Source organism: Choloepus didactylus, chromosome 25 (genome assembly GCF_015220235.1).
Source record: "Choloepus didactylus isolate mChoDid1 chromosome 25, mChoDid1.pri, whole genome shotgun sequence".
Taxonomy (NCBI): domain Eukaryota; kingdom Metazoa; phylum Chordata; class Mammalia; order Pilosa; family Megalonychidae; genus Choloepus; species Choloepus didactylus.
Genome location: NC_051331.1, coordinates 10,437,830 through 10,465,608, shown reverse-complemented (window position 1 = coordinate 10,465,608; position 27,779 = coordinate 10,437,830). Strand labels below are relative to the sequence as shown.

The window sequence follows — 27,779 nt, the reverse complement described above, 5'->3', positions numbered from 1 at the left end:
ACAGTTGATTGTACACCATGGATGATTGTATGGTATCTGAATGTATCTCAATAAAACTGAATTAAAAAAAATACGTTGTGATTGAAGTGTTAACAGAAGCCAGAAATGTAAGCTTTATATCTGAGATCATCAAGGGCAGTTTTACTTTTGAAATATGATGTGAGATTCATCTTACTTACTTGTCAGAATTATGACATAACTTTCACCCCCAAGGGAAATTTTCACTCCCTTTCCCTTGGCTGTGCTAACTCCCCAGCCTCCTCCAGGACAGAAAGCAATGGGCATGAACCCATAGACATGTGTCAGCTTAATGAGGAGCCATGAAAAATAACTGCACAATAACAAGGGATTCTATGACTGACAAAGCCATTCTGCCTGATATAGACAAATTCCTCCATTGCTTTTTGGTTGTCCTTCCTTCACACCTGCTGAGGATCTAAATGACAACACAAACAGGAATGCCAGTGATGATGGCAGGAAAGGCAATACCAGCTTGCCAGTTTGGATAAATTATGTCCCCTAAAATTCCATGTTCTTTGATGAGACCTTGTGGAGGCAGATATATTAGTATTGAATAGGTTGGAATCCTTTGAGGGTTTCCATGGAGATGTGAAGCAATCAACTGTGGGTGAAACATTTGATTGGATACTTTCCATGGAGGTGTTACCCAACCCATTCAGGGTGGGTTTTAATTGGATCACTGGATTACTGTAAAGGAGTTCACAGGTAACTGAGAGTGACATTTAGAAGAGGAGCTGCAGCTAAGAGAGGACAAAATGCCCCAAGAGCACCATTTTGGAGAATGCCATTTTGAAATCCAATGTGGAAGCAAACAGATACCAGCAATGTGCCTTCTGAGCTAACAGGTTTTCAGGATGCCAATGGCCATCCTTCAAGGAAGTTATCCTATTGTTGATGCCTTACCTAGGGCACTTTATAGATTCAACACTGTAACTTTGTAACCAAGTAAACTCCGTTTATAAAAGCCAATCCAGGAGGACCTGGAATGGTGGCTAGGTGAGACAGTGTGGAGGAACACCTCCGTGGAAAATACTAGATAGGCACTAGAAGGTGACCCAGAATACCAGTTTCAGGAATGCATCAGCTGGATGTGGTCTGCTGGAACAACAGGGGCCATGCAATTGGTGGAGCTGTGAGTCCACATTCTGAAATGAGTGAGTAGGCTGGCTGAAAGACCCACAGCTGGTCTGTGGTGTGGGGAAGCCAGGGGTTGGTATTTGGAGATGGACTGGTTCTTTAAAAAAAAAAAAATGGAAAAACCCAGGAGCAGCTGCAGTTGTGAAGGTGGGAACTGCACAGTGAAGCATGGCAGGAGCAGGCTGAGCCAACCTCTCAGTGTCTGGCATGGAGGATAGCCCACTGCAGATTCTCTCAGGGCCAGGGGAGTGGAGGAGAGAGTCAAAATGAGAAAGAAACCCCACTGCCTGCAGCTGGCTCCCTGGTGGGCTGGAGAAACTCCTGCCCAAGGCCATTGCTCACAGCCCAGAGCTGCACCAATTGTCCCAGAGCTGGGAAGGAGGAACTGTGCAAAAAGGGGGGATTGAGATGCCCCATTCAGTCATCTTTGCATCAGGCTGAGAGCATCCCTGCATGGCCCAACAGCTGGGGCTTCCCTTGAGGGATTGTATGCACTTGTGACATAGCATAGCCTTCCCTCAGCAGAGGTCCTGGAAGATCACAGCTGAGAAGGGGGTCCCACTTTGAAAACCCAGGAATGCTACATCAATGCTGGTGGTTTGTGGGTCAGTGACAGAGAAAATCTGGGGCAAAACTGAAATGAAGGCTTAGACTCTTGCAACAGCCTGGAGTCTCCAGGAACACCTGGGAGGTTTGAATATTAAAGCTGCCCTGCCTCCCTAACCACCCAGACACATGTCCCACATTCAGGGCACACAGCTCCAACAACACACCCAAACTGAGTTCACCAACTGAACCCCACAGGAATCATTTCCCCACACACCACAAAGACAAAGTTGAGGAGAACTGACTTGAGGGGTATAGGTGACTCACAGATGCCATCTATTGGTTAGTTAAAGTGTATGCCACCAACCTGTATTTCTGAAAAATTAGATTGGTATTTTTTTTACAACTTGAAAGAACACTGTCAAGCAAAGCAAATGCCAAGAGGCCAAAAGCAACAGAAAATCTTAATGCATATGATAAAACCAGACAATTGGAGAACCCAATCCCAAACACCCAAATCAAAATATCAAAAGAAACACAGTACTTGGTGCACTTAATCAAAGAACTACAATTGAGGAATAAAAACATGGCAAAGGATATAAAGGACATGAAGAAGACCATGGCACAGGATATAAGAGATATAAAGAAGACCCTAGAAGAGCATAAAGAAGAAATTGCAAGAGTAAATAAAAAAAATAGAAGATCTTATGGAAATAAAAGAAACTGTTGGTCAAATTAGAAAAACTCTGGATACTCATAATACAAGATTAGAGGAAGCTGAACAATGACTCAGTGTCCTAGAAGTGCACAGAACAGAAAATGAAAGAACAAAATAAAGAATGGAGAAAAAAATTGAAAAAATCAAAATGGAAATCAGGGATATGATGGATAAAATATAACATCCAAATTTAAGACTCATTGTGTCCCAGAAGGGGAAGAGAAGGGTAAAGATCTAGAAAGAGTATTCAAAGAAATTGTTGGGGAAAACTTCCCCAACCTTCCACATAATATAAATGCACAAAGCATAAATGCCCAGCAAACTCCAAATAGAATAAATATAAATAAACCCACTCCAAGACATATTCTGATCAGACTCTCAAATACTGAAGAGAAGGACCAAGTTCTGAAAGCAGGAAGAGAAAAGCAATTCACCACATGCAAGGGAAACAACATAAGTCAATGTTGTGACTACTCAGCGGCCACCATGGAAGCAAGGCAGTGTCATGACATATTTAAAATTCTGAGAGAGAAAAATTTCCAACCAAGAATACTTTATCCAGCAAAACTCTCCTTCGAATTTGAAGGAGAGCTTAAATTTTTCACAGACAAACAAATGCTGAGAGACTTTGCCAATAAAAGACCTGCCCCACTTCAGATACTAAAGGGAGGCCTACCAACAGGGAAACAAAGAAAGAAGAAAGAGATATAGAGAATTTTAACAGACATATATAGAACCTTACACTCCAAATCACCAGGACACTCATTTTTCTCTAGTGATCATGCATCTTTCTCCAGAATGGACCATATGTTGGGACATAAAACAAGACTCAATAAATTAAAAAAAAAAAAAAACTGAATATATTCAAAGCACATTCTCCAACCACAATGGAATACAAATAGAAGTCAATAATTTTTTAATTGTGACTCCACTATTTACTTCCTACATGATATAAGATACACAAACTCTAATGACAAATCAGTCATTACATATTTTACACTGGTTTTGAACTCAGTGTAAAATATGTAATTTTTGACAAGAACTATATAAAGGTGGGGGAATGGAGGAGTATAGGAACATAGTTTATGTGTCCTATTATAGTTAAGTTGGTATCAAAGAAAAACAAGATTGTTATGGATTGAAGAGGTTAATTTTAAGCCCCACAGTAAACACAAAGAAATTATCAGAGAATATGATGATAGAAATGAATAGTAGAGTATGGATTAAGACAAATGGGGGAAGGGACAACGGGGAGTTAAGAAATGAATGTAGGATTGCTGTTTGAGGTGAAGGGAAATTTCTAGTAATGGATGGTGGGAAGGAGATAGCATTACAACATTCTAAATGTGATAATCCCACTAATGGAAAGCTAGGGAGTGGGTGGAATGGGAAGATTTAGGCTGTGTATATGTTTCCACAATTGAGAAAAAAAAGACAGTCTGAATAGATGACAACTGAATGCCAAGGATGACCCTGGATGGGATCTGAGGATGGAGGGCAGAAGGCCCAAAGGGACACAGTTGAGAAATAAGGGGAAAAAAAAGAGAGAAAAAGAAAATATGGAATGTAAGCTTTGTATCAATGTTGAATCTCTTGTACTTCTTGGCTGCATTTAATGGGATTGCATAAAAGAATATTCTTGTTCATGGGAATTGTATATGTGAATTACAGTGTTTGTTCAAGATGTGTGCAGCTAGCTCTCATATGTTCAGAAGACAGAGCAATAGATGATGGATGATAGATAGGGAGGGAGGGATGGAAAGAAATAGTGGTGTGACAGCATGTTAAAGTTGGTGGATTGGGGTATCGGGAGGAGGTCAGTGTATGCTGAAGTTCTGTGTATGGGGTTTGTATTGTTTTTGCAACTATTCCTATAACTTTGAATTTATTTCAAAATAAAATAAAAAAAAAAAGCAGCCAATCCATTTGTGGTGTTTTGCAAAATGGCAGCATTATCAAACTGGAGCAGATTTTGGTACCAAGAATGGGGTGCTGTCATGTTTGCACATACCAAATATATTGGAATGTTTTTTTTAAATAGATGAGGTGAAGATTCTGGAAGAATGGTGAGTTGCTTAATAGAAAAGGCCTAAATTGCTTTGAAGAGACTGTGGAGATACGAGCTCTAAAGATAGTTCTGATGAGTTCTTGGACAGAAATGATGAATCTATTGTTGCAAACTGGAAGAAAGGTAATCCTTGTTTTAAAGTGCAGAGAATTTGGCAAAATTGTACCCCAGTGTCAGATGGAAGGCAGAATTTGAAAGCAATGAGCTGGGATACTTAGCTGAGGAGATGTGCAGAGTATGTGTCAAGGACATAGCCTGGTTTGTACTTGCAGCTTATAGTTAAAATGTGAGTGCAGAGGGATAAGCTGAGAAATGAACTCTGGTTCAAAGAAACCAGAAACTGATAGTTTGGAAAATTCTAGGATTCCAGAACATGGAACCCCAAAGGCCAGAGGCCCATGTGAGGGTTAACCAAACATGTAACCCAACTGCCATTTCAGAAGCCCAGATTGGAAATGGCATTATCCACAAGGTATCTGTGGAAAGTCATATTGTTGGATGGCTTTGACCACTCTAAGTACATGCCAAGCCTACAGAATTTTTGCAGTCTGTATAAATGAAACCATTGCTGTTCTGCACTGGATGACATGAAGAAGAGATAAATTGAAGGAAAAATTTCTTCAAGGACAGAATCAAGGAAGTTGATGTCTTGAGCCAAGAAATCTCAGGTGAATAGGGCAGAGCAATCCAGGCACATGCAAAGGGTGAGTTTTCACCAGAGGTTGAGGTTGGGCCTTCCACCTTGATGCTCAAGAATTATGCTGACACCCCATATCCCAGAGATGGTGAAGCACATTCCTGAGGGATTGGGGAGAGCCTGGCCAAAATCTCACTGTTCAGAGAGGGGAGAGCTTTGCCCTGGATAGGCAGAGTCTAGGTGGCACCCCACCATTTGGAGAGAAAACAGCTGCTGCAAAGGCCTTTGGGAAGCATGGGACAGCTGCTCCCTCAAGTCCCAAGGATAAAAAATCATTCTATACATGACTCTCAGACTGAAATCTAATTGAGTTTGCCCTGTAGGTTTTAGGAAATGTTTTGGTCCCATGAACCCTGATTAACATTCAGTTTCTTCTTATGGCAATGGGAATGTTTATCCTATGACTGTACCTCCTTTCTAGACTGGCAGCTGATAACTTTTTCTAAGGTTTACACATCCACAGTCAGAGGGAAATTTTGCTTTAGGACAAGATTACACACGTGACCGATTTGGAAAAGATCTTGTACTTACTAATTGTTACAGGAATGATTTAAGTTTTTGTGATATTGTGATTTGATGAATGCATTTTGTACATGAAAAAATCATGTCCTTTTGGGATACAGGGGGGTGGAATGTACCAGTTTGGATGTATTATTCTCCCCAAAATGACATGTTCTTTGATGCAATCCTGTGGGTGGGGATGTATTAGTGGTGTTTAGGTTGGACTCCTTTGAGTGTTCCCATGGAGATGTGACTTGATCAACAGTGAGTGAAACTTTGATTGGATAATTTCCATGGAGGTGCTACTGTGCCCATTCAGGGTGGGTGTTAATTGGATCACTGGAGTAGTATAAAGGAGTTCACAGACAGGAGGACCTTGAGCAACTGAGAGTGTCATGTTGAAGAGGAGTTTCAGTTGAGAGAGGAAAAAATGCATCAAGAACAATATTTTCAGAATGCCATTGTCAAATGCACCTGGGGGAAAATGGAACATGAACTAACACAGGTTTTCTGGATGCCAATAGCCACCCTTCAGTGATGGTACCCTATAGTGGATACCTTACTATGAACACTATATGACCTCAAGTCTGTAACTTTGTAACCAAATTAACACCATTTATAAAAGCTAATCCATTTCTGGTGTTTTGCAAAACAGCAGCTTTAGCACACTGGAACACCAGCCATGAGGGAAACTTCCACTGGAGCACCAATCAATGTGTCCAGTGGACAAAGAATCTTCTTCTTCTGGATCCCTGGCTTCTTGCCTTAAAAGGAACAGCCAGTGAGGCTGAAGTAATGCAATTCTGAGATCTCCTTCAGACAAAGACAACCAAATACAAAGCCACATTCTGCAGAAGTCATGTGAGTACAGCTACTGTCATTCATTTTGGTGATGTCAGCATTGCATCCTCGTCAGGCTTGATGTCATCTAGCACAGAATCTTTCCCCTATCTGAGACCATAAGGGTGTGTGGACCTTACCTGAAAAATCAGCACCCTGTGCTGATGGGTCATATCACAGTTCTATCTTGGATGCCTGGTCTCCTTCTGGTGGTGACAGAACTCAGTCTAGCAGATGCCTTTCTTGCAGGTCAGTCTTGGACAGCTAACACAGCCACAGGCAATGACAGTGAACCTGCTACCTGGACCAACCTGGTGGCATTGTGGTCAGAGCCCAGGTAGTGGAGCAGCAGGAACAAATTTTACTAGTTAATTGTGACCAGAATGTGAGCAGTGGGTACATGCAGCCAATTGCACCTCTCAGAGTGGCTGATGAGGACAAGCTCCTGCTGTTTTCCAGGTGCAGGTCGAGAAGGAGGTACTCCACACAGTGGCAGCAGCAGGCACCTGAGGAGGTTGTGGGCCCAGCTGAAGCATCAGTCTCCACAGCTACCCCCCTTGTTCCAAATCCTTGGACTGGCACTGCCCACCACAGCCTCCTTCTTAAACCCTAGTTTGCCACAGCCAAGTGTGGAGCTCTAGTGTGTGCTGCATTCCTGTGGAGTGATATGGAGCACAGATTCTTGGAGTCCTTGTTTGAGTCTGTGGCTGGGAGCAGCCATGGGAAAGAAGTGCCCAGAACTTCCTCAGGTCTTGCCATCTCAGCCACCTAAGCAAGGACTCCACTGCCACCACCACCAGAGCCATCCTCTTGGCGAGATATAGTAGTAAAAATTTTCTTTAAACTTTATCAGAAAATTTAAAAAACAGTAATAAGAAAAAATTTCAAACAAAACAAAAGGAATAAAAACAAATAATATAAAATAACTAGATTGCTTCCAACATGTTGCTACCATACCCCCCAAAATTAATTAACCATATTTCCTCCTGAGCATTCCCATAATATTAAGATTACCCTCCATAACTTATCTGTTCTTATTAGATTATCATTCTCACTTCAATAGCTGCTATCACTAGGTCCCCCACATTCTAGAATACAAAATATTTATTTTACATTTTTCACAGAGTTCTCAATAGTGGTAACATTCAATATCTCTCTTTCTGTGTTTGGTTTCTTTAACTCAACATTATATTTTCAATGTTCATCCATGTTGTCAAGTTTCATGCTTTAATCCTTGTTATTTCTTCTACTTGGTTTAGGATTAGTTTGCTGTTCATTTTCTAGCTTCTTCAGTTGTTCCATTAGTTCTTTGGTTTTAGCTCTTTCTTCCTTTTTAATGTATGCATTTAGAGATAAAAATTTCCCCCTCAATACTGCCTCTGTTCCATCAATTACATTTTGATATGTTATGCTCTCATTTCATTCATCTCTAGATACTTAGCAATTTTCCTTGCTATTTCTTCTTTAACCCATAGATTGTTTATGAATGTGTTGTTTAACCTCAAGATATTTGTGAATGTTCTAAATTATTGTTGGTTATTGACTTAAAGTTGTATTCCACTGTGGTCAGAGAATGTGCTTTGAGTAATTTCAATCTTCTTAAATTTATTGAGGCTTGTTTTATTCCCTAGCATATGATCACTTCTAGAGAAAGTTCTGTGAACACTAGAGAAGAATGTGTATCCTGGTAATTTGGAATGCAATGCTCTATATCTGTCTGTTAAGTCAAAGTCATTTATCACATTGTTTATGGTTTCAATTTCCTTATTAGTCCCCTTTCTGGTTGATCTGTCTATAGGAGAGAGTTGTGTATTGAGTTCTCCCAAAAGTATTGTGGAAACATCTATTGCTTCCTTCAGTTTTGCCAATATTTGTCTCATATACTTTGAGACATCTTGATTAGATGCATTGGCATTTATGATTATTTCTTCTTGTTGAATTGTCACTTTTATTAGTACATAATGACTTTCTTTGTCTCATGACATACTTGCATTTAAACTCTATTTTATCTGAGATTATTTTGCTACGGTGCTTTCTTTGGGCTTTAGCTTCCATGGAATATAGTTTTTCCATCCATTCACTTTCAAGTTCTTTGTGTTTTGGTCTAAGGGAAGGATTTGTAAGCAATATATTGATGGTTCATATTTTTAATCCATTCTGCCAATTTGAGGAATAAATTGGTCATTAATGATTGGCAAATTTATGTCATTTTGAAGGGTTAGGAACTTTTCCCCAACTATAATTTTGCATACTTTCTTAGATCTTTACCCTTCTCTCCCACTTCTGGAACACCTATGATTCTAATATTTGGGTGCTTCATGTTGTCCATCATATCCCTGAGATCCATTTCAAATTTATGAACTTTTCCCCATTTGGTCTTTTGTGATTTCATCCTCCAAAAGAGATTCTTCAGTTGCACTTATTCGTTTCTCTTCTTCAACTAATCTGATGCTATGTTTTCCAGAATCTCTTTAACTTGACCAACAATTTCTTGTATTTCCATAAGATCTGCTTTTTTAATTTACTCTTGCAAATTCTTCCTTATGCTTTTCTAGGGTTGTGCCAATTTGGATGCATTATGGCCCCCAAAATTCCATTAACTTTGATGCAATCATGTGGAGGCAGGATGATTAATCTTTTTGATTAGGGTGTGACCCTTTGATTGGATGTTTCCATGGGGATGTGACCCACCCAACTGTGGGTGTTGACTTTGGATAACTTCCATGGAGGTTTTACCCCACCCATTCAGGGTGGGTCTGAATTAAATCACTGGAGCCCTATAAATGTGTTGACAAACAAGGAATTCAATGAAGCTGTGACACTTTAAAGAGCAACTAAGAGTGACATTTTGAGGAGGAGCTGCAGCTAAGAGGATAAAATGTCCCAAGAACAACATTTTGAAGAATGCCATTTTGAAATGCCACCTGAGAGCAAGGGGATGCAAGTCACATGCCTTCTGAGCTAAGAGAGGTTTTCCAGATGCCAATGGCCTTTCTCCAGGGAAGGCACCCTATTGTTGATGGATATTTATGGCCTTAACACTGTAACTTTGTAACCAAATGAACCCCCTTTATAAAATCCAATCCATTTTTGAATATTTTCCACAATGGCAGCATTAGCAACCCAGAACAGATTTTGGTACCATAGAAGGGGTTCTGATGATGCTGAGCTTGCAAATACCAAATGTATAGAAATGACTTTTTAAATGGATATGAGAGAAATTCTGGAGGAATTTGAGGAGCTTTATAGAAAGGACCTAGACTGCTTTGAAGAGGCTGTTAGTAGAAATATGGACTCTAAAGATACTTCCAAGAACACCTAGAACAAAAATCACGAATGTGTCATCGCCAAGTGGAAGAAAGGCAATCCTTGTTTTAAAGTGGCAGAGAATTTTGTCAAAATTGATTCCTGGTGCTGGAAGGAAGGTGGAATTTGAAAATGACAACCTGGGATACTTAGCTGAAGGGATTTTGACACTAAATATCAAGAGTGTGGCCTGGGTTTTCCTTGCAGCTTATAGCAAAATGTAATCAGAGGGAGATAAGCTAAGAACTGAATTCCTTGATACAAAGAAACAAGAAATTGATTGTCTGGAAAACTTGGGGTTTCATAAACGGAGATCCCAGAAACTACAGCCACACCTGAGGATATAACCAACATGAAATCCAACTGCCATTTCAGTACAAGCCAGGATTGAAGATGGAGTTATCCAGAAAGGATTTGTGAAAACTACTGTTGTCTAACAGTGTTGGCCCTTGTATGCTTTATGCCAAGCCAACCAGATATTTACAAGATCTGTATAGATGGAGCTATGGCTGGTCTGGACTGGAGGAAATATGAAAAAACAAATTGAAGGAAAATTTTCTTCAAGGACAGATTTATGGAGATTGAGGTCTGGAGTTGAGGTCTCAGGCAGGGAGAATCGAGAGGCCCAGACATGTGAAAAGGGGTAGCTTTTCCTGGAGGCAGAGAGTTGGCCTTCTGCTTTGATGCACAGGAAGAGTGCTGCCACTCCAGGCCCCAGAAAGGGTGTTGAACATTCCCTGGGGAATTGGGAGAGCCTTGCTGCCATCCCACTTTTTGGAGAGGAGAGAGCCTTTGCCTGGACAGGCACAGTCTGGGTGGCACCCTGACATTTGCTGAGGATGGTGCCTAGAAAATGGTGGTCTCTTCAATGTGTGGATATGTTGAAGCACTCACCACAGCATTTGGAGAGAAAAGGGTGGCTGCATAAGCATTTGGAAAGCATGGGACTGCCACTCTCAAGTTCCAAGGATGCAATGTTATTCTGTGGATGACTTTCAGGCTTTGAAATCTAATGGAGTTTGCCCTGCAGGTTTTAGGAAGTGATTTGGTTCCTTAAACCCTGTTTCCCTTTCAGTTTCTCCTTATGGCAATGGGAATGTTTATCCTATGAATGTCCCTCCTTTGTATATTGGAATCTGATAATTTGATCTAAGTTTCACTGGTCAGCAACCAGAGGTGAATTTTGCTTTAGGACAAGACCATGCCTGTGACAGATTTTGATGAGATGCTGTATTTGCCTATTGTTACTGCAAGGATTTAAGTTTCTGTGATATTATGAAGGGATCATGCATATTGTATATGGAAAGATCATGTCATTTTGTGTTCAGGGGGTGGAATGTGCCAGTTTGGAAGTATTATGTACCCCCAAAACACCATTATATTTGTTGCAATCTTGTGAGAGCAGATTAATTATCTTTTTGATTAGAGTGTGACCTTCTGATTGGATGTTTCCATGGAGATATGATCCACCCAATCAACTGTGGGTGATGACTTTGGAGAATTTCCATGAAAGTTTTACCCACCCATTCAGGGTGGGCCTGAATTCAATCACTGGAGTCATATAAATGAACTGACAAACAGAACTCAGTGCAGCTTGGAGACATTTTGGAAAGCAATTGAGAGTGACACTTTTAAGAGCAGCTGCAGGTAAGGGTGGAAAAAATGCCCAAGAGCAACATTTCGGAGAATGCAGTTTTCAAACACCAACTGGGAGCAAGCAGGTAGCAGCCACGGGCCTTCTGAGCTAACAGAGGTTTTCTAGATGCCAATGCCCTTTCTCCATTGAAGGTACCATATTGTTGATGGGCACTTTATGGCCTTAAGACTGCAACTTTCTAATGAAATAAACCCTCTATAAAAGCCAAATCATTTCTGTTAGCAAACAGAACAACAGTATTTTTTATGTCATCTATATTCTGAACCACAATATTGGTGTTTGTGACTACTCCTTTTATTAATTGCTCCAAATTCTCTCTCCTTTTCTTTTTTAGTTCAGTAATTTGTGTTATTCTTATCTTCTGACTTCTTCATAAGCTTTAAAATTTCCTGTTGTTTTTGGCCTCTTGCCATGTGCTTATCTTAGTAAGGTTCTTTTAGCATATGCAGGCATATTTAAACAATTATCTATAATTTGATAGCTACAGCTTGGTGGGCTGCATTATCCCCAACTTACCAGTAGGTGTCACCACTGAGTCACATTTTACCCTCAAGGCAATTCTACCCAACTACATTTGTGCAGTGAATGGCCTTCAAATCTCATGGAGGTCCAACTGGTGCAACATTTTCCATGTGTAGTGGGAAAAGCCAGCCCTGTGTGTGAGGAGTATGACTCATGCAGTTTGCCAGGGAAGATGACTTTAAGACCCAGTACTCACAGCTAGACCCAGTACTCACAGCTATTCCTGAGGTTGTGGCTGGAATGCCCTGGAGCTGCAGAATGTCTAACACTTCAGTTCAGATTACACAGTACCTCTGTGCTCTGGGTCCACAGGTCCATGTGATTGACTGGTGTAGTGATCCCAGAAATTGTTTGGCTCCCGTCTCTAGCTTGTGCAATCTGTGGGATTCTGCAGAAGAGTGTGTGCTGTCACAGGCCAGCAAAATCCCTAAGGAATCTCTCAGCCATGGCACTGTGGAGGGGAGTCTCCACTGCAAAGATAACTGCAGAGGGTGTGCAAATTACCAACCTCTGTGATCCTGCCTGTTGCACAGCTCTTCCCTAGCTTGAGGGCTCTTACCTGCATCTGTACAAAGGCTATCACCTATTCCAGATACTGAAGTGGGGGCCCAGGGCTTGGAAGGCTCTCCCCAAGGTGCTCAACTGTGGCTCTCACTGCCAGCTGCCTGGTTGCTTCCCAGGTTTTACACTAACCTGCCTCCAAGCACTGTCTCTGTTTCTCCCCACCACAGCATGGCTCTGGCTTCTGTTTTGCCAGGGGCCTCAAACAATCACATGATTCCCAATGCAGTCTCTTGGTTTCTCTGAGAACACAGCCACTATGGATGTAGAACTCTTCCAAGCAGGTGGAACCCTGGAACTGCTATTCTGGAACACTTTCTTTTATTTAGTATTTTTCACAGAGGAGAATTTCACTCTCTCTCCTAATTAACCATCTTTGATCCACCACAATCCATTTACAATGGAAGGAATGACCTCAATGCCTGATCAAGATTAAGAGATTGTCCATCCACAGGCTACCCAATACTCCATGACTCACAACCTTATTATTACTTTAAGAGTTAATTTTAATTCCATTTAAGGTACAAGACCAATAGTGACAGTGTAAAGGAAAATGTCTGTATCACCAGAAATGAACCCAAGGTTATTTATTTATATTCTGTTCATTATTGCTGTATTCATACCTGTTCAGATCATATAATATTTATGACACATAATCTTGGTGTGTACATTTTTCTGTTAACATTCAAAGTTATCTGGTTTAACAGTCAGCATATTTATGTTTAGATTTCTGTGAAAAAATAGAAACCAACAGAATTTTTTTGAGCTCTTTACAGAGATGCTCCTAGGCAGGACTGGAGGAGACAAAAGAACAAATTGAAGGAAAAATTTCTTCAAAGACAGAGCCATGGAGGTTGGGGTCTGGAGTCAAGAGGTCTCAGGCTTGGAGAGCAGAGTGGCCCAAATGCATGGAAAGGGTGAGTTTTCCCCAGAGGTCAAGGGTGGGCCTTCCACTTCAATGTTCAGGAAAGGTCTTGCCACCTCAGGCCTCAGAGTGGGTGGACCACATTCCCAGGGGACTGGGGATAGCCTGGCCACCAGCCCACTCTTCTGAAGGGGTTGAGCATGTGCCCTAGGGATGGAAGAGAATCTGGGTGCTGTCACAATATTTGAGAAGGGTGGGGCCAAGAAGGTGGTCTCCCCAATGTGTAGATATGTTGGAGCACTCACCCCAGCATTTGGAGAGAAAAGGGCTGCCACAAAGGCTCTTAGGAAGTTTTAGACTGTCACTTTCATGAGCCCCACGGATACATAATTCTGTTAATGACTCTCAGACTTTGAAATCTAATGGAATTTGTCCTGTAGGTTTTAGGTACTGTTTTGATCCCTTAAACCCTGTTTTCCTTTCAATTTCTCCTTATGGCAATGGGAATGTTTATCCTCTGTTTCTCCTTTGTATATTGGAAGCAGATAACTTGTTCTACATTTCAAGGTACAGACCAAGAGGGGAATTATGCCTTAGGGCCAACTCCTGTAATTGATTTTGATGGGATCTTGCAATTAATTATTGTTTCTGAAATGATTTAAGTTTCTGTCATATTGTGATGGGATGAATGTATTTTGTATATGGAAAGATCATGTTTTTCTGGGGTGCAGGTGGTGGAATGTACTGGTTTGTATGTATTATGTCCCCCAGAAAAAACCATGTTCTTTGGTGCAATCTTGTAGGGGCAGACATATTAATGGGGATTAAGTTGGAACACTTGGATTAGGTTGTTTGCATGGAAATACACCCCACCCAACTGTGAGTGATTACTCTGATAGGACAATTTCCATGGAGGCATGGCCCTGCCCATTCAGCATGGGCCTTGATTAGTTTAATGGAGCACTGTATAAGCTCAGACAGGAGTGAGATTGCTAGAGTAAAGAGGGACACTTTGAAGAATGCACAGGAGCTGAGAGAAGAGCTGCAGATGAGAGACAGTTTGAAGATGGCTGTTGAAAGCAGATTTTGCTCTGGAGAAGCTAAGAGAAGAAAAATACCCCAAGAGCAACTGAGAGTCACATTTTAAGAAGGAGCTGCAGCTTAGAAAGGAACAGCCTGGGGGAAAGCCATTTTGAAACCAGAACTCTGGAGCAGATGCCAGCCACATGCCTTCCCAGATAACAGAGGTTTTGTGGATGCCATTGGCCATCCTCCAGTGAAGATACCTGATTGTTGATGCCTTACTTTGGACACTTACAGACTTAAGACCCTTACTTTGTAACCAAATAAACCTCCTTTATGAAAGCCAATCCATTTCTGGTGTTTTGCATCCCAGCAGCATTAGCAAACTAGAACAGTAGGTGTGTCTGAAAACTCTTCCATATGCACAACATATTTATTGAGTTCTATGATGTTCCTTGTGGCAGAAATATGTATAAAGGTTTTCCCACATAGATCACAGACATGTTTTCTCCCCAGTGTTAATTATCCAGTATTCTCTGAGGATCACTCTATCAGTGAAATCTTCCCTGCAAAAATAGTGGACATATAGCTTCTTCCCAGTGTATGTTCTGTCAAGTTGCTGAAGGGTACAACATTGACTGAAAGATTTCCTCATAAATGGCAGATACATGGTTTCTTCCCAGTGTAGTTTTCTCATGTTGCTTCAGGATACCAGATTGACTTAAGGTTTTCACACATAGATGGTGGATGTATTGTTTCTACACAGTGTGAGTTCTCATATGTCATAGGAATTTAGAACTATTAGTGAAGACTGTCCCACATAGATGGCATATGTATGGTTTCTCACCAGTGGAAGTTCTCTCACATTGCCTAAGTTTACCACTTTGAGTGAAGGATTTCCCACACAAATGGCAGACATATTGTTTCTGCCCAATGTGAGTTCTCTCATGTTCTCAAAGGCTACCACAGTGACTGAATGATTTCCCACAATGATTTTGCCCCAGTGTGTGTTCTCATGTACAGTGAGGGCAGACCAATGAGTGAAGTCTCCCACATAGATGGCATACATATGGTTTCTCCCAAGTGTGAGTTCTCTTGTGTTTCCTAAGGTTACCACTTTGAAGGATTCCCCACATAAATGTCAGATGTATCATTTCTCCCCAGAGTGAGTTCTTTCATGTTCCCTAAGACGACCACAGTGACTGAAGGATTTCCCACATAGATGGCAAATGTATGGTTTCTCCCCAGTGTGGGTTCTAACATGCTGTCTGAGGTTACACCTAGTAGTGAAGTGATTCCCACATATATCGCAGACATATGGTTTCTCCCCACTGTGAGCTCTCTCATGTTGCTTAAGGTTACTGCTTAGTCTGAAGGATTTCCCACATAAATTGCAAATGTATGGTGTCTCTCCAGTGTGAGAACTCTTGTGTTGCCTAAGGTTACCACTGTGACTGAAGGATTTCCCACATAAATCACAGACATATGGTTTCTCCCCAGTGTGAATTCTCTCATGTTGCCTAAGGTTACCAATTTTACTGAAGAACTTCCCACATAAATGGCAGATATATGGTGGCTCCCTAGTGTGGGTTCTCTCATGTTCACTAAAGCTACTACAGTGACTAAAGGATTTCCCACATAGATGGCAGATGTATGGTTTCTCTCCACTGTGAGTGCTCTCATGTTGCCTAAGTTTACCACTTTGAGCATAGGATTTTCCACACAAATGACAGACATGTGGTTTCTCCCCACTGTGAGTTCTCTCATGTTCCCTATGGCTACCACAGTGACTAAAGGATTTCCCACATAAATGGCAGATATATGGTGCCTCCCCAGTGTGAGTTCTCTCATGCTCCCTAAGGCTACCATGGTGACTGAAGGATTTTCCACACAGATGGCATATGTATGGTTTCTCCCCTGTGTGAGTTCTCTCATGTCGCCTAAGTTTACCACTTTTACTGAAGGATTTCCCACACAACTGGCAGACATATGGTTTCTCCCCAGTGTGAGTTCTCTCATGTTCCCTAAGGCTACCACAGTGACTGAAGGATTTCCCACATAGAAGGCAGATGTATGGTTTCTCCCCAGTGTGAGTTCTCACATGTTGTCTGAGATTACACCTAGTAGTGAAGTCTTTCCCACATAGATGGCAGACATATGGTTTCTCTCCAGTGTGAGTCCTCTCATGTTGCCTAAGGTTACCACTTTGACTGAAGGATTTCCCACATAAGTGGCAGAAGTATGGTTTCTCCCCAGTGTGAGTTCTTTCATGGTGCCTTAGGCTACCATGATGACTGAATGATTTCCCACACTGATGGCAGACATATGGTTTCTTCTGAGTGTGAGTTCTCACAAGTTTTCCAATGATAGAAATCTGCTGCTACAAATGAGAAGACAGACTGTTAAAGGTATGTCCACATATACTCATTAATTCAATTCTCTAGTCTAATTACTCAGTGAGACTCCAGTTAAAATTCATCATGCCATTGAAATGTACATGGTGTGCTACTTTCTTGTATGCAGAGATTTTCCCTTTTTAGTATCTCAACTGTAGAGTTTTCTAATTAATTTTGAATACTTCAATATATTTGAAAGACTAGGTATATAAATATGTTCATGCAATTGTACTTTTATAAGACTTCAGGTTAATGGTTTTCAGCTAAGGTTAATTATTCCCTTAATTAAAACTATCCAAAACATTGATGGGATTGTGTTTAATCTCATTTTTAATTACAGTCAGATGATTGTGATGAATTCCTAGACTACTCAATCCCAGCTATTTGTTTGGAAGACCACTGCTTAAACTTATGATGCTTACCTTTGACTGGATGGTATATTTGTCCTTATTGGAAATATGTTGCATGGTTGTCATTTCTTCTTTTCTGTGGTCTTTTTGTCTGCCTGAAATAATTTTGAAAACATTATAGAGTGTCATTAGAGGACTGAAGTATTAAAAACTTCAGGGTTCATGTGATTATGTTTCAAATACTGGGAAAACCTATAATTAAGGTGTACTCTAGAAAGCAAGAAAACTTTTTCTGTAAATATAGTACTAAAGTATTTTCAGTATTAAAGTTATGGAAAGTAATAAGGTGGCATGTTGGGTGGCAAAGAGAGGAAAAGTCCTCTGAGAGGATGACAAGAACAAAGGCCACCATGTGTCAGTTTGACTCCTATAATTATATAAATATCTCATCCCCTAAGCCAAAGACAATCATAGATGGATTCTTACCCAGAGATTGAAATATGTATGGAATAATTGCACATTTGTGGAGTATCCCCCAAAGTCATAGCCTACATTTCAGGGACTATCACTCAGTTAAGGAAATTTTCAGTTGATGTTTCTAAAGACCTCCTAATTCATTGACCAGTGCCCTCCTCATATTGAAGCAAGGCATCCAAGAACTCACTTGTACTCTGTCCTTGGAGAAATCCTAATCCTTCTCTCCAGAGTTCCTCTCCTTGTTTCAACTGGGAAACCACTTCTGATTTGCAGAGCTGATACCCTATTTTTGAGAAACAAGCATAGATTTTGAGTTCTATGCTGATTCAATTCATGATCATTAAGTCTAGGGCAGATGATTAGGAACAGTAAGGTAAACTGTGAAAAGCAGAACATGGAAGTGTAATTTAAGCACAGTAGGTTGATAATCCACTTCCAGTAAAGGATGATTCCTGACTTACAGTCACAGTCATTAAGTATATACTGATCCCCATGCCTGAATTCATAGACAAGAATCACCTCAATTTTTATATGGAAGGAAAAATTACATGGAAGGAAGAATTTTATATGGAAGGAAAAATAAAAGATCATTTTGTAAAATAATCCATTAAACAGTCTCCACCCAATCTATGTTCTATGTGGAAAAGAACTTGTCAATTATTTTTCAACTGTGTTCTGCAACTTTACCAGAATCCTATGAAGATATGTTGGAAGCAATAGAGTTATTTTAGGTTTTTTTTTTCTTATTCCTTTGTTTTCTTAGGGGTTGTTAATTTTCTTGGGGTATGGTAGGAACATGTTGGAAGCAATGTAGTTATTTTAGATTATTTGTTTTTCTTACTCCTCTGTTTGGACATGGTTTATTAATTTTCTTGGGGTATGGTAGGAACATATTGGAAGCAAAGTAGTTATTTTAGGTTATTTGTTTTCCTTAATCCATTGCTTTGTTTGAAATGTTGTGGGGTTTTTTTGGTTGTTGTTTGCCTGTTTGTTTTTAATTTTTTGATAAACAAAGTTAAAAAATTGAAAAAAAATCAGTAGAAAAATGGGAGTAAAAACTAAATGACAAATAGGGTGGGATGGGGGGATGGTTTGGGTATTCTCTTTTCACTTTTATTTTTTATTCTTACTCTGATTCTTTCTGATGTAAGGAAAATGTTCAGAAATAGATTGTGGTGATGAATGCATAACTATATGATCATACTGTGAACAGTTGATTGTATACCATGGATGACTGAATGGTTTGTGAATATATTTCAATAAAACTGAATTTAAAAAAAAAAAAAAAAAAGAATCCTATGAAGATAACAGCTATTTAGAGAATATTTATTTTATCCAAAGAAATAATATTCATTGAGTTCTCACATTTTTCTGAACTGTGGAGGTTGGGCAGCAAAAATATTATGAAATTTTAGTCAGGAATATCACAGGCCACTGGTTTGACAAATGAGATATAAGGAAAAATAGAAAAGACAGTTTCTTACAAGCAGTCATAACTTAATAAAAGAGTCAGAGCAGGAATCAGACTTGCAGATGGGGAAGTTGTCTAGATAATTGAATAAATTGAACAGGGATTAGACAGGTGGATGGACTGATAGATAGGTTTATATATGATAGAGAAAATTTTAAGAAACTCACCAACTGACACTAGATGATTGATACTCTCCAGCATAACATCTCTGAACAGGTTTCTCTGGGTTGTGTTCATCAAAGCCCATTCTTCTGTATCAAAGTCTATAGCTATATCATTGAAGGTCACTGATTCCTGAAACATCATAGGCAATTGATTTAAGACAATGCTATTTCTACTAATATCCATAGTAGAAAGGTAGAAATGATGGCACTGAGGAAGGGAATGTGTTGTGTGTAAAAAAAAGACCAAAGTGTGTTTGGAATTCCAGTCAGATCATTCTTACTGCTAACCTGACATCTATTTTTCAGATACATTCACAGAGACATACAAACTCAGTATACATAAACTTCAACATAAGACCATACTACATAACATATGATGTGATGTAACCTGAAAGTTTGCCTACAAACAGATGGTAATCATCAAATGTGCTCATGAGAATCCATAACTAAGTATCCAACAGTTTCATTTATGGAAGCACTATTCATGATCTTCCACTTTTTAACATAATGAATATTCAATTATTCCCATCCATCCTTTAAAACTATTTTTGTGTTCTATCTTACCATCCATCTTTGACCAAGCCACTCACCTCAACACTGATGTTTGGCTTAATTAACAATTGTCTATCTCTTCAGGCTAAACTATTCAGAATTCAAACCTACATCTTTGGTCACCACAGACATCACTGACATGCCTCGAACTCTCAGGTGGTCCCAAATGCTATGGCAACCAACTGTAGCATCCTGAGACCCTGTGTGTCCTTCCCCTTTCACAGGTATTTGTTTTGAACTAACCATTTTCTGACTCCTGTGGAAAATCTAATATACACACCTAAACCACATTGAAAGCATAGACCCATTGATCTTTTTGCTCTGCTTGTGTGGCTACCCACATGCAAACAGGGCTGTTCATGCTCCCCACTGATTCTACATGGCAACCCTGACTCCCTAAGTTCTTGGATTAATAAACTATATTATTCATGTAATATTCTCTCATTACACCATTTTGTGATAACTGACCTCCACCTGAACACAAATTTGAAACTGAACTTAACAAATTTGAGGCATGTGCAATGATCTCAGTTTCCTCATCTATGAAATGGTTTAACAAAATGTTACAAGTTTTGAAAAATCCAATGACTAATGATGTCTTTCTCACCAACAGTTGTTAGGTACAAGGGATAAATCTATTATTCAATAAAACGGTGGATTGACTTGAAGCAGTGTACATAATTCTGTAGAAGTCTACAAATTTTATACAGAACTTCAGGACAGTAGGTTCTTCCTCTTTCAACTCCACAAAACTCAGGCTTTTAATATGATATGAGGGTAGGATGTGCAGTAGCAGACACCAAGGCCCCGTTTGACTGCTATATTAAAGTACAGTCCTAGGCTGATTCTTCCTCAGGTAGGAGGCCACCCATACTCAATATTCTCCTACACCTACAAACAACAATTTTCATTATTGACTCTGTTCTAGGATAAATAGACATTTCATTTGTTCTGATCTCTCTTTCTCACTAGATCTTCAAGTATCTTCACTGTTCCTAAAATTTTACTCTCCCTACAGTGATCCTCTTGTGTGCACAGCTTAAAGTAAGGAAACAGTGTTCCTTATTCATTGTTTCAACTTATCAAAGTTGTTAATATGCAAGAAAATGTTTAACTGGGGACAAGACAGAATTGAGAATTTTAAAAATCTTTTCAAAATATGAAAATATATTAATAATAATAAGGTTACTATCTGATAATATAAATACATTATTTTCATTTCTTTTTCTGTTCTGTTTCTAATACTTTCCTGAACACAGAATAGCCCTGAACCAAGTACTCATAACACTGGACTGATTGACCTCATCTGGTGAACCATATAACTCCCTATTGGAGTGTTAAGTTGTGCAGCTTCTCATCTCTATCCCTTGTGTTCCCCACAATCCTAAGCACATTACTACCACTAACATAGTGAATGAGTGAATTACTTTCCCACTGAGGCCATGGGCTCCAAGAGGCATATAAATCCTCTCATATCTCTTCTCTGAATACACAGCCTTCTCAGACTGCAAGAAATCAGTGTAAATGATAGAGTGATTTCTTACTCACTTCTCGGACCACCATAATTATACCAGAGTGCTAGGTATACTTAAGGGGATCTCAAATATGTGAATATTTCATAAGTATACTTAGAATCTGCCAGGTCAGTAGGAGAAATAGACATATTGCTGAATAGAGTTTTATTTCAGTAGAAATAGTAATTCCCTTCTCACCAGTGTTTCCGTTGTCAATAGGTCTGCCATGAACCGTCTTTCTCTGGTTTTCCACTCTCAGGCAGTCTAAGCAATAAGCATCCAATGCTGAATATGGAGAAAGAAGACATGAGACTCAAAACTTGTCCACATTTTCCAGACCCACTTGTCACATAGACCAAAATCTCCATCTGCAATTAGCCACCCCCCAGTCTAACCAGCAGAAACCTACAGCATACTCCAAGAGAAATGGGATCCTTCTCATCTCCTAAAATAAATATAAGAAGGCTATGGCCCATGTTGCTAATAATGAAAATGTGAATACAGATATCTTATATTAAGAACATGGAAATCATTATGTTTCATGCATTAATTGTCCAATGGTGGTCAGAGTTTTTCAATCCCCTCCATGATTCAAGAATAGGTATCTCTAACTCATAACACATTAGATTTTGGTATTCACCTGCAGGTTAATGTTTTGGAAATTCTCAAAGTACTTTTTGTTTATGCAGTACCATTGCTTCTCCAACACCTATTCCTGCCCTCTGGACCCACTTCTTCCCTTCTGTATCCTGCCACTGCCCTTCTTCTGTATGCAATTGCCCTATATCATCTTGGTTCAATGCCTTTGGATTTCTGGAAAGATCACTCCCTTCAACACTGGCTTTCAGATCTTTCCCTCATGGATTTGGTTTTTTATCATGCAACTTCAAGATGATTTCATGATGAGGTTAGTCATTTCAAGAACTAATTTCATTTGGATGGATCAATATGTCCATCCTCCAAATCAAGAACTCAAAATCCCCTGGATAAGAATGTAACAGGAGTATATGTTCATAAGGTTTCTATCATGTTGCACAATCCTCAGAAAACATGGAGGACCAAAAGCTATTTACTGAAGGGATTTGTGAGGCTATCTAGTTGTTCTGTCTGTAATTTAATAAAGGGGTTGTTGTAGACCTGTCCCATATGAATCACTATTTGTAGGAATATGCATGCATTCATCTTTTTCTCTTAGTACATGTGCTGTGGGTATCAGTGTGTGTTTTTGTGTGCATCTGTGTGAAAGAATCAATCATCTATAACCAATAAATTACCCCTAAAACACTTAATTATTAAATATGTTTCACAGATAACTGATGATAATTTGTCATAAGCAACAGTAGGTTTAACTTGTCAAGTTGTATCTGAGGTCCAGATATAAAGAGACAATAAGGTGTATAATGTGTGACTCTGCTTGGTGATTCACTGTATTTGCTTACTTAATCTTCATAATAATCCTGCTGCTTATGGTTTTTTTTTTTTAACCAAATTAAGAAATGATGTTATCAGAATTCAGAAAATTTTAGTATTTTGACAAAATTACATGACCAGAAAATAAACACAGCTAGATTTAGAATGTTGCTGTCCCTCTCCACTAAGCTTAAATTCCTGGGGTGTTACACATCACTTAGATTGTTACCTGAAATATCTATTTCATACAAAACATCAGAAGTCCCATGCTATGGCCACAACCTCCTCCCCCAGGTGTGACACAAAAATACTCCCCATACCAAGTTCTTCTTCCCCATGGGGACCTACAATATACTGACCCTCTTGACAAACATCATCCCCCATCTCTCATTTTAACCCTAGCTTTTTATCACAGTTTGTAATTTCAACAGATACTTACCAAGATCAACATTATATCCCTGTGATTATATCCCTGTTATCCAGCAAACTAACCCTCAATACTCAGTGACTCCAAATACTTGCAATTTTCCATGACTACAACTGGCACAATACTTGCATAAGATATTGATCCTGTTCTAAACACAGAGTCACAAATCTTAGATGTTTTCAAATATAGAAAGTAACTGTACTATGTCTTGCTAATTCATTCCTGCATACTATATGAATATTCCAAATCTTCCCAATACCTTTTTTTAAATTTAATTTTATTGAGATTGTTCACATACCATACAATTACCCAAAGATCCAAAGTGAGAAATTGCCACAGTATCATAGAGATGTGCATTCATCACCTCAAGTAATGTTTTTTTTTTCAATTTTTAGAACATTTTCACTACTCCAGAAAAGACAAAGAAAAAAGAAGAAAACTCAAATCCTCCCATATCCCTATCCAACCACTTCCATTATTGACTAATAGTATTGGAATAGTACATTCATTACTGTTGATGAAAGAATGTTAAAATATGACTAACTGTAGTATTTAGTTTGCAATATGTAGATTTTCTTCCCTATTCCCTCTCTATTATTAACTTCTGGTTATAATTTCATACATTTGTTATAGTTCTTGAAAGAGATTTGTAATATTTGTACAGGCAATCACAGACACTGTCTGACAAAGGTTCACTGTTTTATACATTCCCATCTTTTAACCTCTGACTTTCCTTCTGGTGACATATGTGACTCTAATCTTCCCCTTTCTACCACATTCACAAACCATTCAGCACTGTTAGTTATCCTCAAAATAATTGCTACCATCTCCTCTGTCAATCTCCATACACTTAAGCTCAACCTAGTTGAAACTTCTGCTCTAAATAAGCAACCACTCCCCATTCTTTTGCATCATTATATCCTGGTAACTTATATTTCATGTCTATGAGTTTACATATTATAATTAGCTCATATCAGTGAGACCATGCAATATTTTCCTTATGTGTATGACTTATTTCACTCAATAGTGACCTCAACAATTCTTCAACCTATTGTTTATTTTCAAGATGGTTTTGTTCACCCACAATACATTCTATCATAAGTAAACAATCAATGGTTCCTTGTGGTCATGTGTTTATGTATTCACTATCATCACCACTATATACATAAGGACATCTCCATTTCTTCCACAAAGAAGTAGGAAGAGTCAAAATTATAGACCCAAAAGAAAAAGAAAAAAAAATGACAGATAAAAAGTAACAAAAGGAAAGAATTAGGCTATAGTAGAATAAAAGAGTGAGAAACCACCAAAGTCAGCAGCCCCATGCCTCTTGATTATGTACCTCTCTTACAGACATTAGCTTTGGTATGTTGCCTTTGTTATGTTAAAGGGAACATTACACAATGTCTCTGTTAACTAGTCTCTAATTTGCATTCATGGTATTTCCCCCAATACTACACTATTTTTAACACCTTGTAAGACTAACATTCATTTTTTCTCCTTCATGTAAGAACACATTTGTACATTTTATCACAATTGTTGGGCACTCCAGGTTTCACTGAGTTTTATAGGCCCAGTCTTTATCTTTTATCTTTCCTTCTGTTGTCCCCCATGCTCCTAACATTCCTCTTTCAACCATATTCACAGTCATCTTTGTTCAGTGTAATTATGTTGTTGTGTTACTCTCACCCAAAATTGTGTTCCAAACTTCTCAATTCTGTCTTTTCCTAACAGTCAGAATTCTCCATTTAGCATTTCCTGTAGCAGAGGTATCTTGTTCCCAAACTCTCTCATTGTCTGTTTGTCAGAGAATATTTTAAACTCTCTCTCATATTTGAAGGACATTTTTCCCAGACACAAAATTCTTTGTTGGCACTTTATCTCTTTCAGTATCTTAAATATGTCACACCATTTCCTCCTTGCCTCCATGATTTCTACTGAGAAATCCACACAGTTTTATCAAGCTTCCTTTGTATGTGATGGATCACTTTTCTCTTGCCGTTTTCAGGATTCTCTTTGTTTTTGACATTTTATAATATGATTACTAAATTTCTAGGCAAAGCTCTATTCAGATCTATTATGTTTGTGGTATGCTGCACTTCTTGGATCTATAATTTTATGTCTTTCATAAGAGATGGGAAGTTTTCATTGATTATTTCCTTTATTATTACTTCTGCCCCTTTTCCATTCTCTTTTCCTTCTGGACACACATGGCACATACATTCATGCTCGTCATGTTGTCTTTCAACCCCCTGAGATGATGCTCATATTTTTCCACTCTTTTCCCTACCTGTTCTTTTGTCTGTAGGATTTCAGATGTCTTGTTCTCCAGTTCCTGAGTGTTTTCCTCAGCCTCTTTAGATCTGCTGCTGTATGTCCCCATTGTGTTTTTCATCTCTTGTGTTGTGTCTTTCATTTCTATAGATTTTGCCAGTTGGTTTTTCAAACTTACAATTTCTACCTTATGTTTGCCCAGTATTTTCTTTATAGGCTTCATCTCTTGTGCTGTAACTTCCCTGAAATGATTGATTTGGTTTTTTATTTCATTTAGGATATTTCTTTGAAAGTCTTTAATAGATTATTTTATTAAAGTGAAACAATATCTCAACTGTATCTTGATTGAGGTGTATATTTGTTCTTTTGACTGGGCCATATCTTCCTTTTTCCAAATGAAGAGTGTACTTTCCAATATCTGGGCATCTAGTCTCCTTTGGTACCCCAATCAGATTTTCTCAGACCAGAATGGGTCCAGATCTCAGAGTGGGGTTATGTTCAGTTTCAAGTCTCCCTGCTGGTGTGTCTTAGAGATTGACAGTCTTTCCTGTGAGGTCTCTAGCCACTGTGCTTCTCCTAACCTCCCCAGCAAGTGGAACCTGTCAGCCTGTTGCTACCGAATGGTGTAAGAAGGTCTGGCCCATTTAATTTCTGTTTTGGCTGTTTTCCCCCAGGCTCTGAGGTCTGGTTCTGAATGGAAGAGGGGTGGTAGAGCTGGCTCCCAGCTCCTTCCTCTTAGGGAATATACATGCCTAGGGAGATATAATCTGCATTTAATAGACCCTTTATCTCTGACTCTGCTATAACCACCCCTGCAGGGTCACAGTCCTGCAAACTGAAAATGTCTGAGGCTTTCTCCACTGAGCTGCTCAGGTTGAGGGAGAGAAAAGGGGACAGAAATCCCCCTTTCAGAGTCAGTCCATGAGCCCCAAAATTTCACCCATCAGCCAAACATAACAGCTGGTCTTCTGGACTCACTCTCCCAGGACAAAGGAGTCTTCTGACTCTTTATGGTCAGTCATCACTAAAAGCCTCTGTTTGCTTGTTAGTGATCCTACAATTCAAAAACAGTAAGATAAACAAATTAGATACTGGGCAAAAACATGGATGGACACTTTTCTGAAGAGGAAATAAAAATGGCTCAAAAACATACAAAATGATGCTCATCATCACTGATTATTAAGGAAATGCAAACCAAAACAAGAATGAGATATCATCTCACATGTACTAGAATGGTCATTATCAAAAAATAATTAAAATAAGAAGGGCTGGAGAGGATGTGAATAAAGAGGCCTATTTATTCGCTCTTGGTATGAATTTAGAATGGCCCAGACCATCTGGAAGGCAGTGTTGAAACACCAGGGGAAACTAAGTTTAGAATTACCATATGATCCAGCAACTCCACTACTTAGTATATACTAAGAAGAAATGAAAGCTAAGAAATTAATGGACATTTGTAAACCAATGTTTATAGTGGCATTATTCACAAATGCCAAAAGATGGAAATATCCCAAATGTCCAACAATGGATGAGTGGATGAAGAATGATGATGAGTTGCATATACATACAGTGGAGTATTATGCAGCTGTAATACAAAATAAAGACACAGAGCATAAAACAACATGGATAAATCTTGAGGACAATATATTGATTGAAATTAGACTGAAACAAAAGGTCAAACACTGGTCTCACTAAAATGAACTAATATTAATGGAAACATTGAGCATTAGAAGCTCAGAGCACAGGTTATCACAAGACAGAAAGAGGGTAGCGATCAGTCCTTTGATGCTGAAGGAGTATGGAATGTTCAAAAGGATTGATTGTATAGATCCAGAAATGAATAGCAAAATACTACATGATGATAGTGCAATATTGCAAGTACACTGAAAAAACATGACTGTGAGTAAAGTTGATAGAGGAGAGCTAGGGATGCATATGACACCAAAATGAAAGACAGAAGATAATGACTGGTACTGTACAACTTAGCAAAATCTTGAGTGAACAATGATGATGAATAAATGTACAATATAAGAAAATTTCTTCAGTAGGAGAACAAATGAATGTGATTGTGAAAAACCAGTGTATGGATGGCTGAGTAGCAAAATGGGAACAAAATTAAATGAATAGTAGGGGGAATAGGGGATAGGATATTTAGGGTATTCTTTTCTATGTGTATTTTTATTTTTATTCTTTTGGAATAATGAAAATATTCCAAATTGATTGTGGTGATGCATGAACAGCTGTATGGTGGTACTGTGACCATTTGTGCACTGTGAAAGATT

The 27,779-nt window shown here is 39.0% G+C and overlaps 1 protein-coding gene across 6 annotated transcripts in view; it reads right to left on the bottom strand.

Moving 5' to 3' along the window:
* Positions 1-14,743: 14,743 nt before the first annotated feature.
* LOC119520558 (zinc finger protein 596-like) overlaps positions 14,744-27,779 on the bottom strand; it is a 45,858-nt gene continuing 32,822 nt past the window's right edge. For 4 of the 6 annotated variants that reach the window (XM_037818496.1, XM_037818494.1, XM_037818493.1 and 1 more), the window contains 5 exons: positions 21,585-21,671; positions 19,324-19,450; positions 17,873-17,968; positions 17,281-17,363; positions 14,744-16,842 (listed from right to left, as the gene is read on the bottom strand). In XM_037818496.1, the coding sequence (XP_037674424.1) occupies positions 15,613-16,842; positions 17,281-17,363; positions 17,873-17,968; positions 19,324-19,450; positions 21,585-21,614 (1,566 nt within the window). In that variant the 5' untranslated portion in view covers positions 21,615-21,671 and the 3' untranslated portion in view covers positions 14,744-15,612. The remainder of the gene's footprint in view (positions 16,843-17,280; positions 17,364-17,872; positions 17,969-19,323; positions 19,451-21,584; positions 21,672-27,779) is intronic. The other 2 variants (XM_037818497.1, XM_037818498.1) reach the window with 2 other exon arrangements.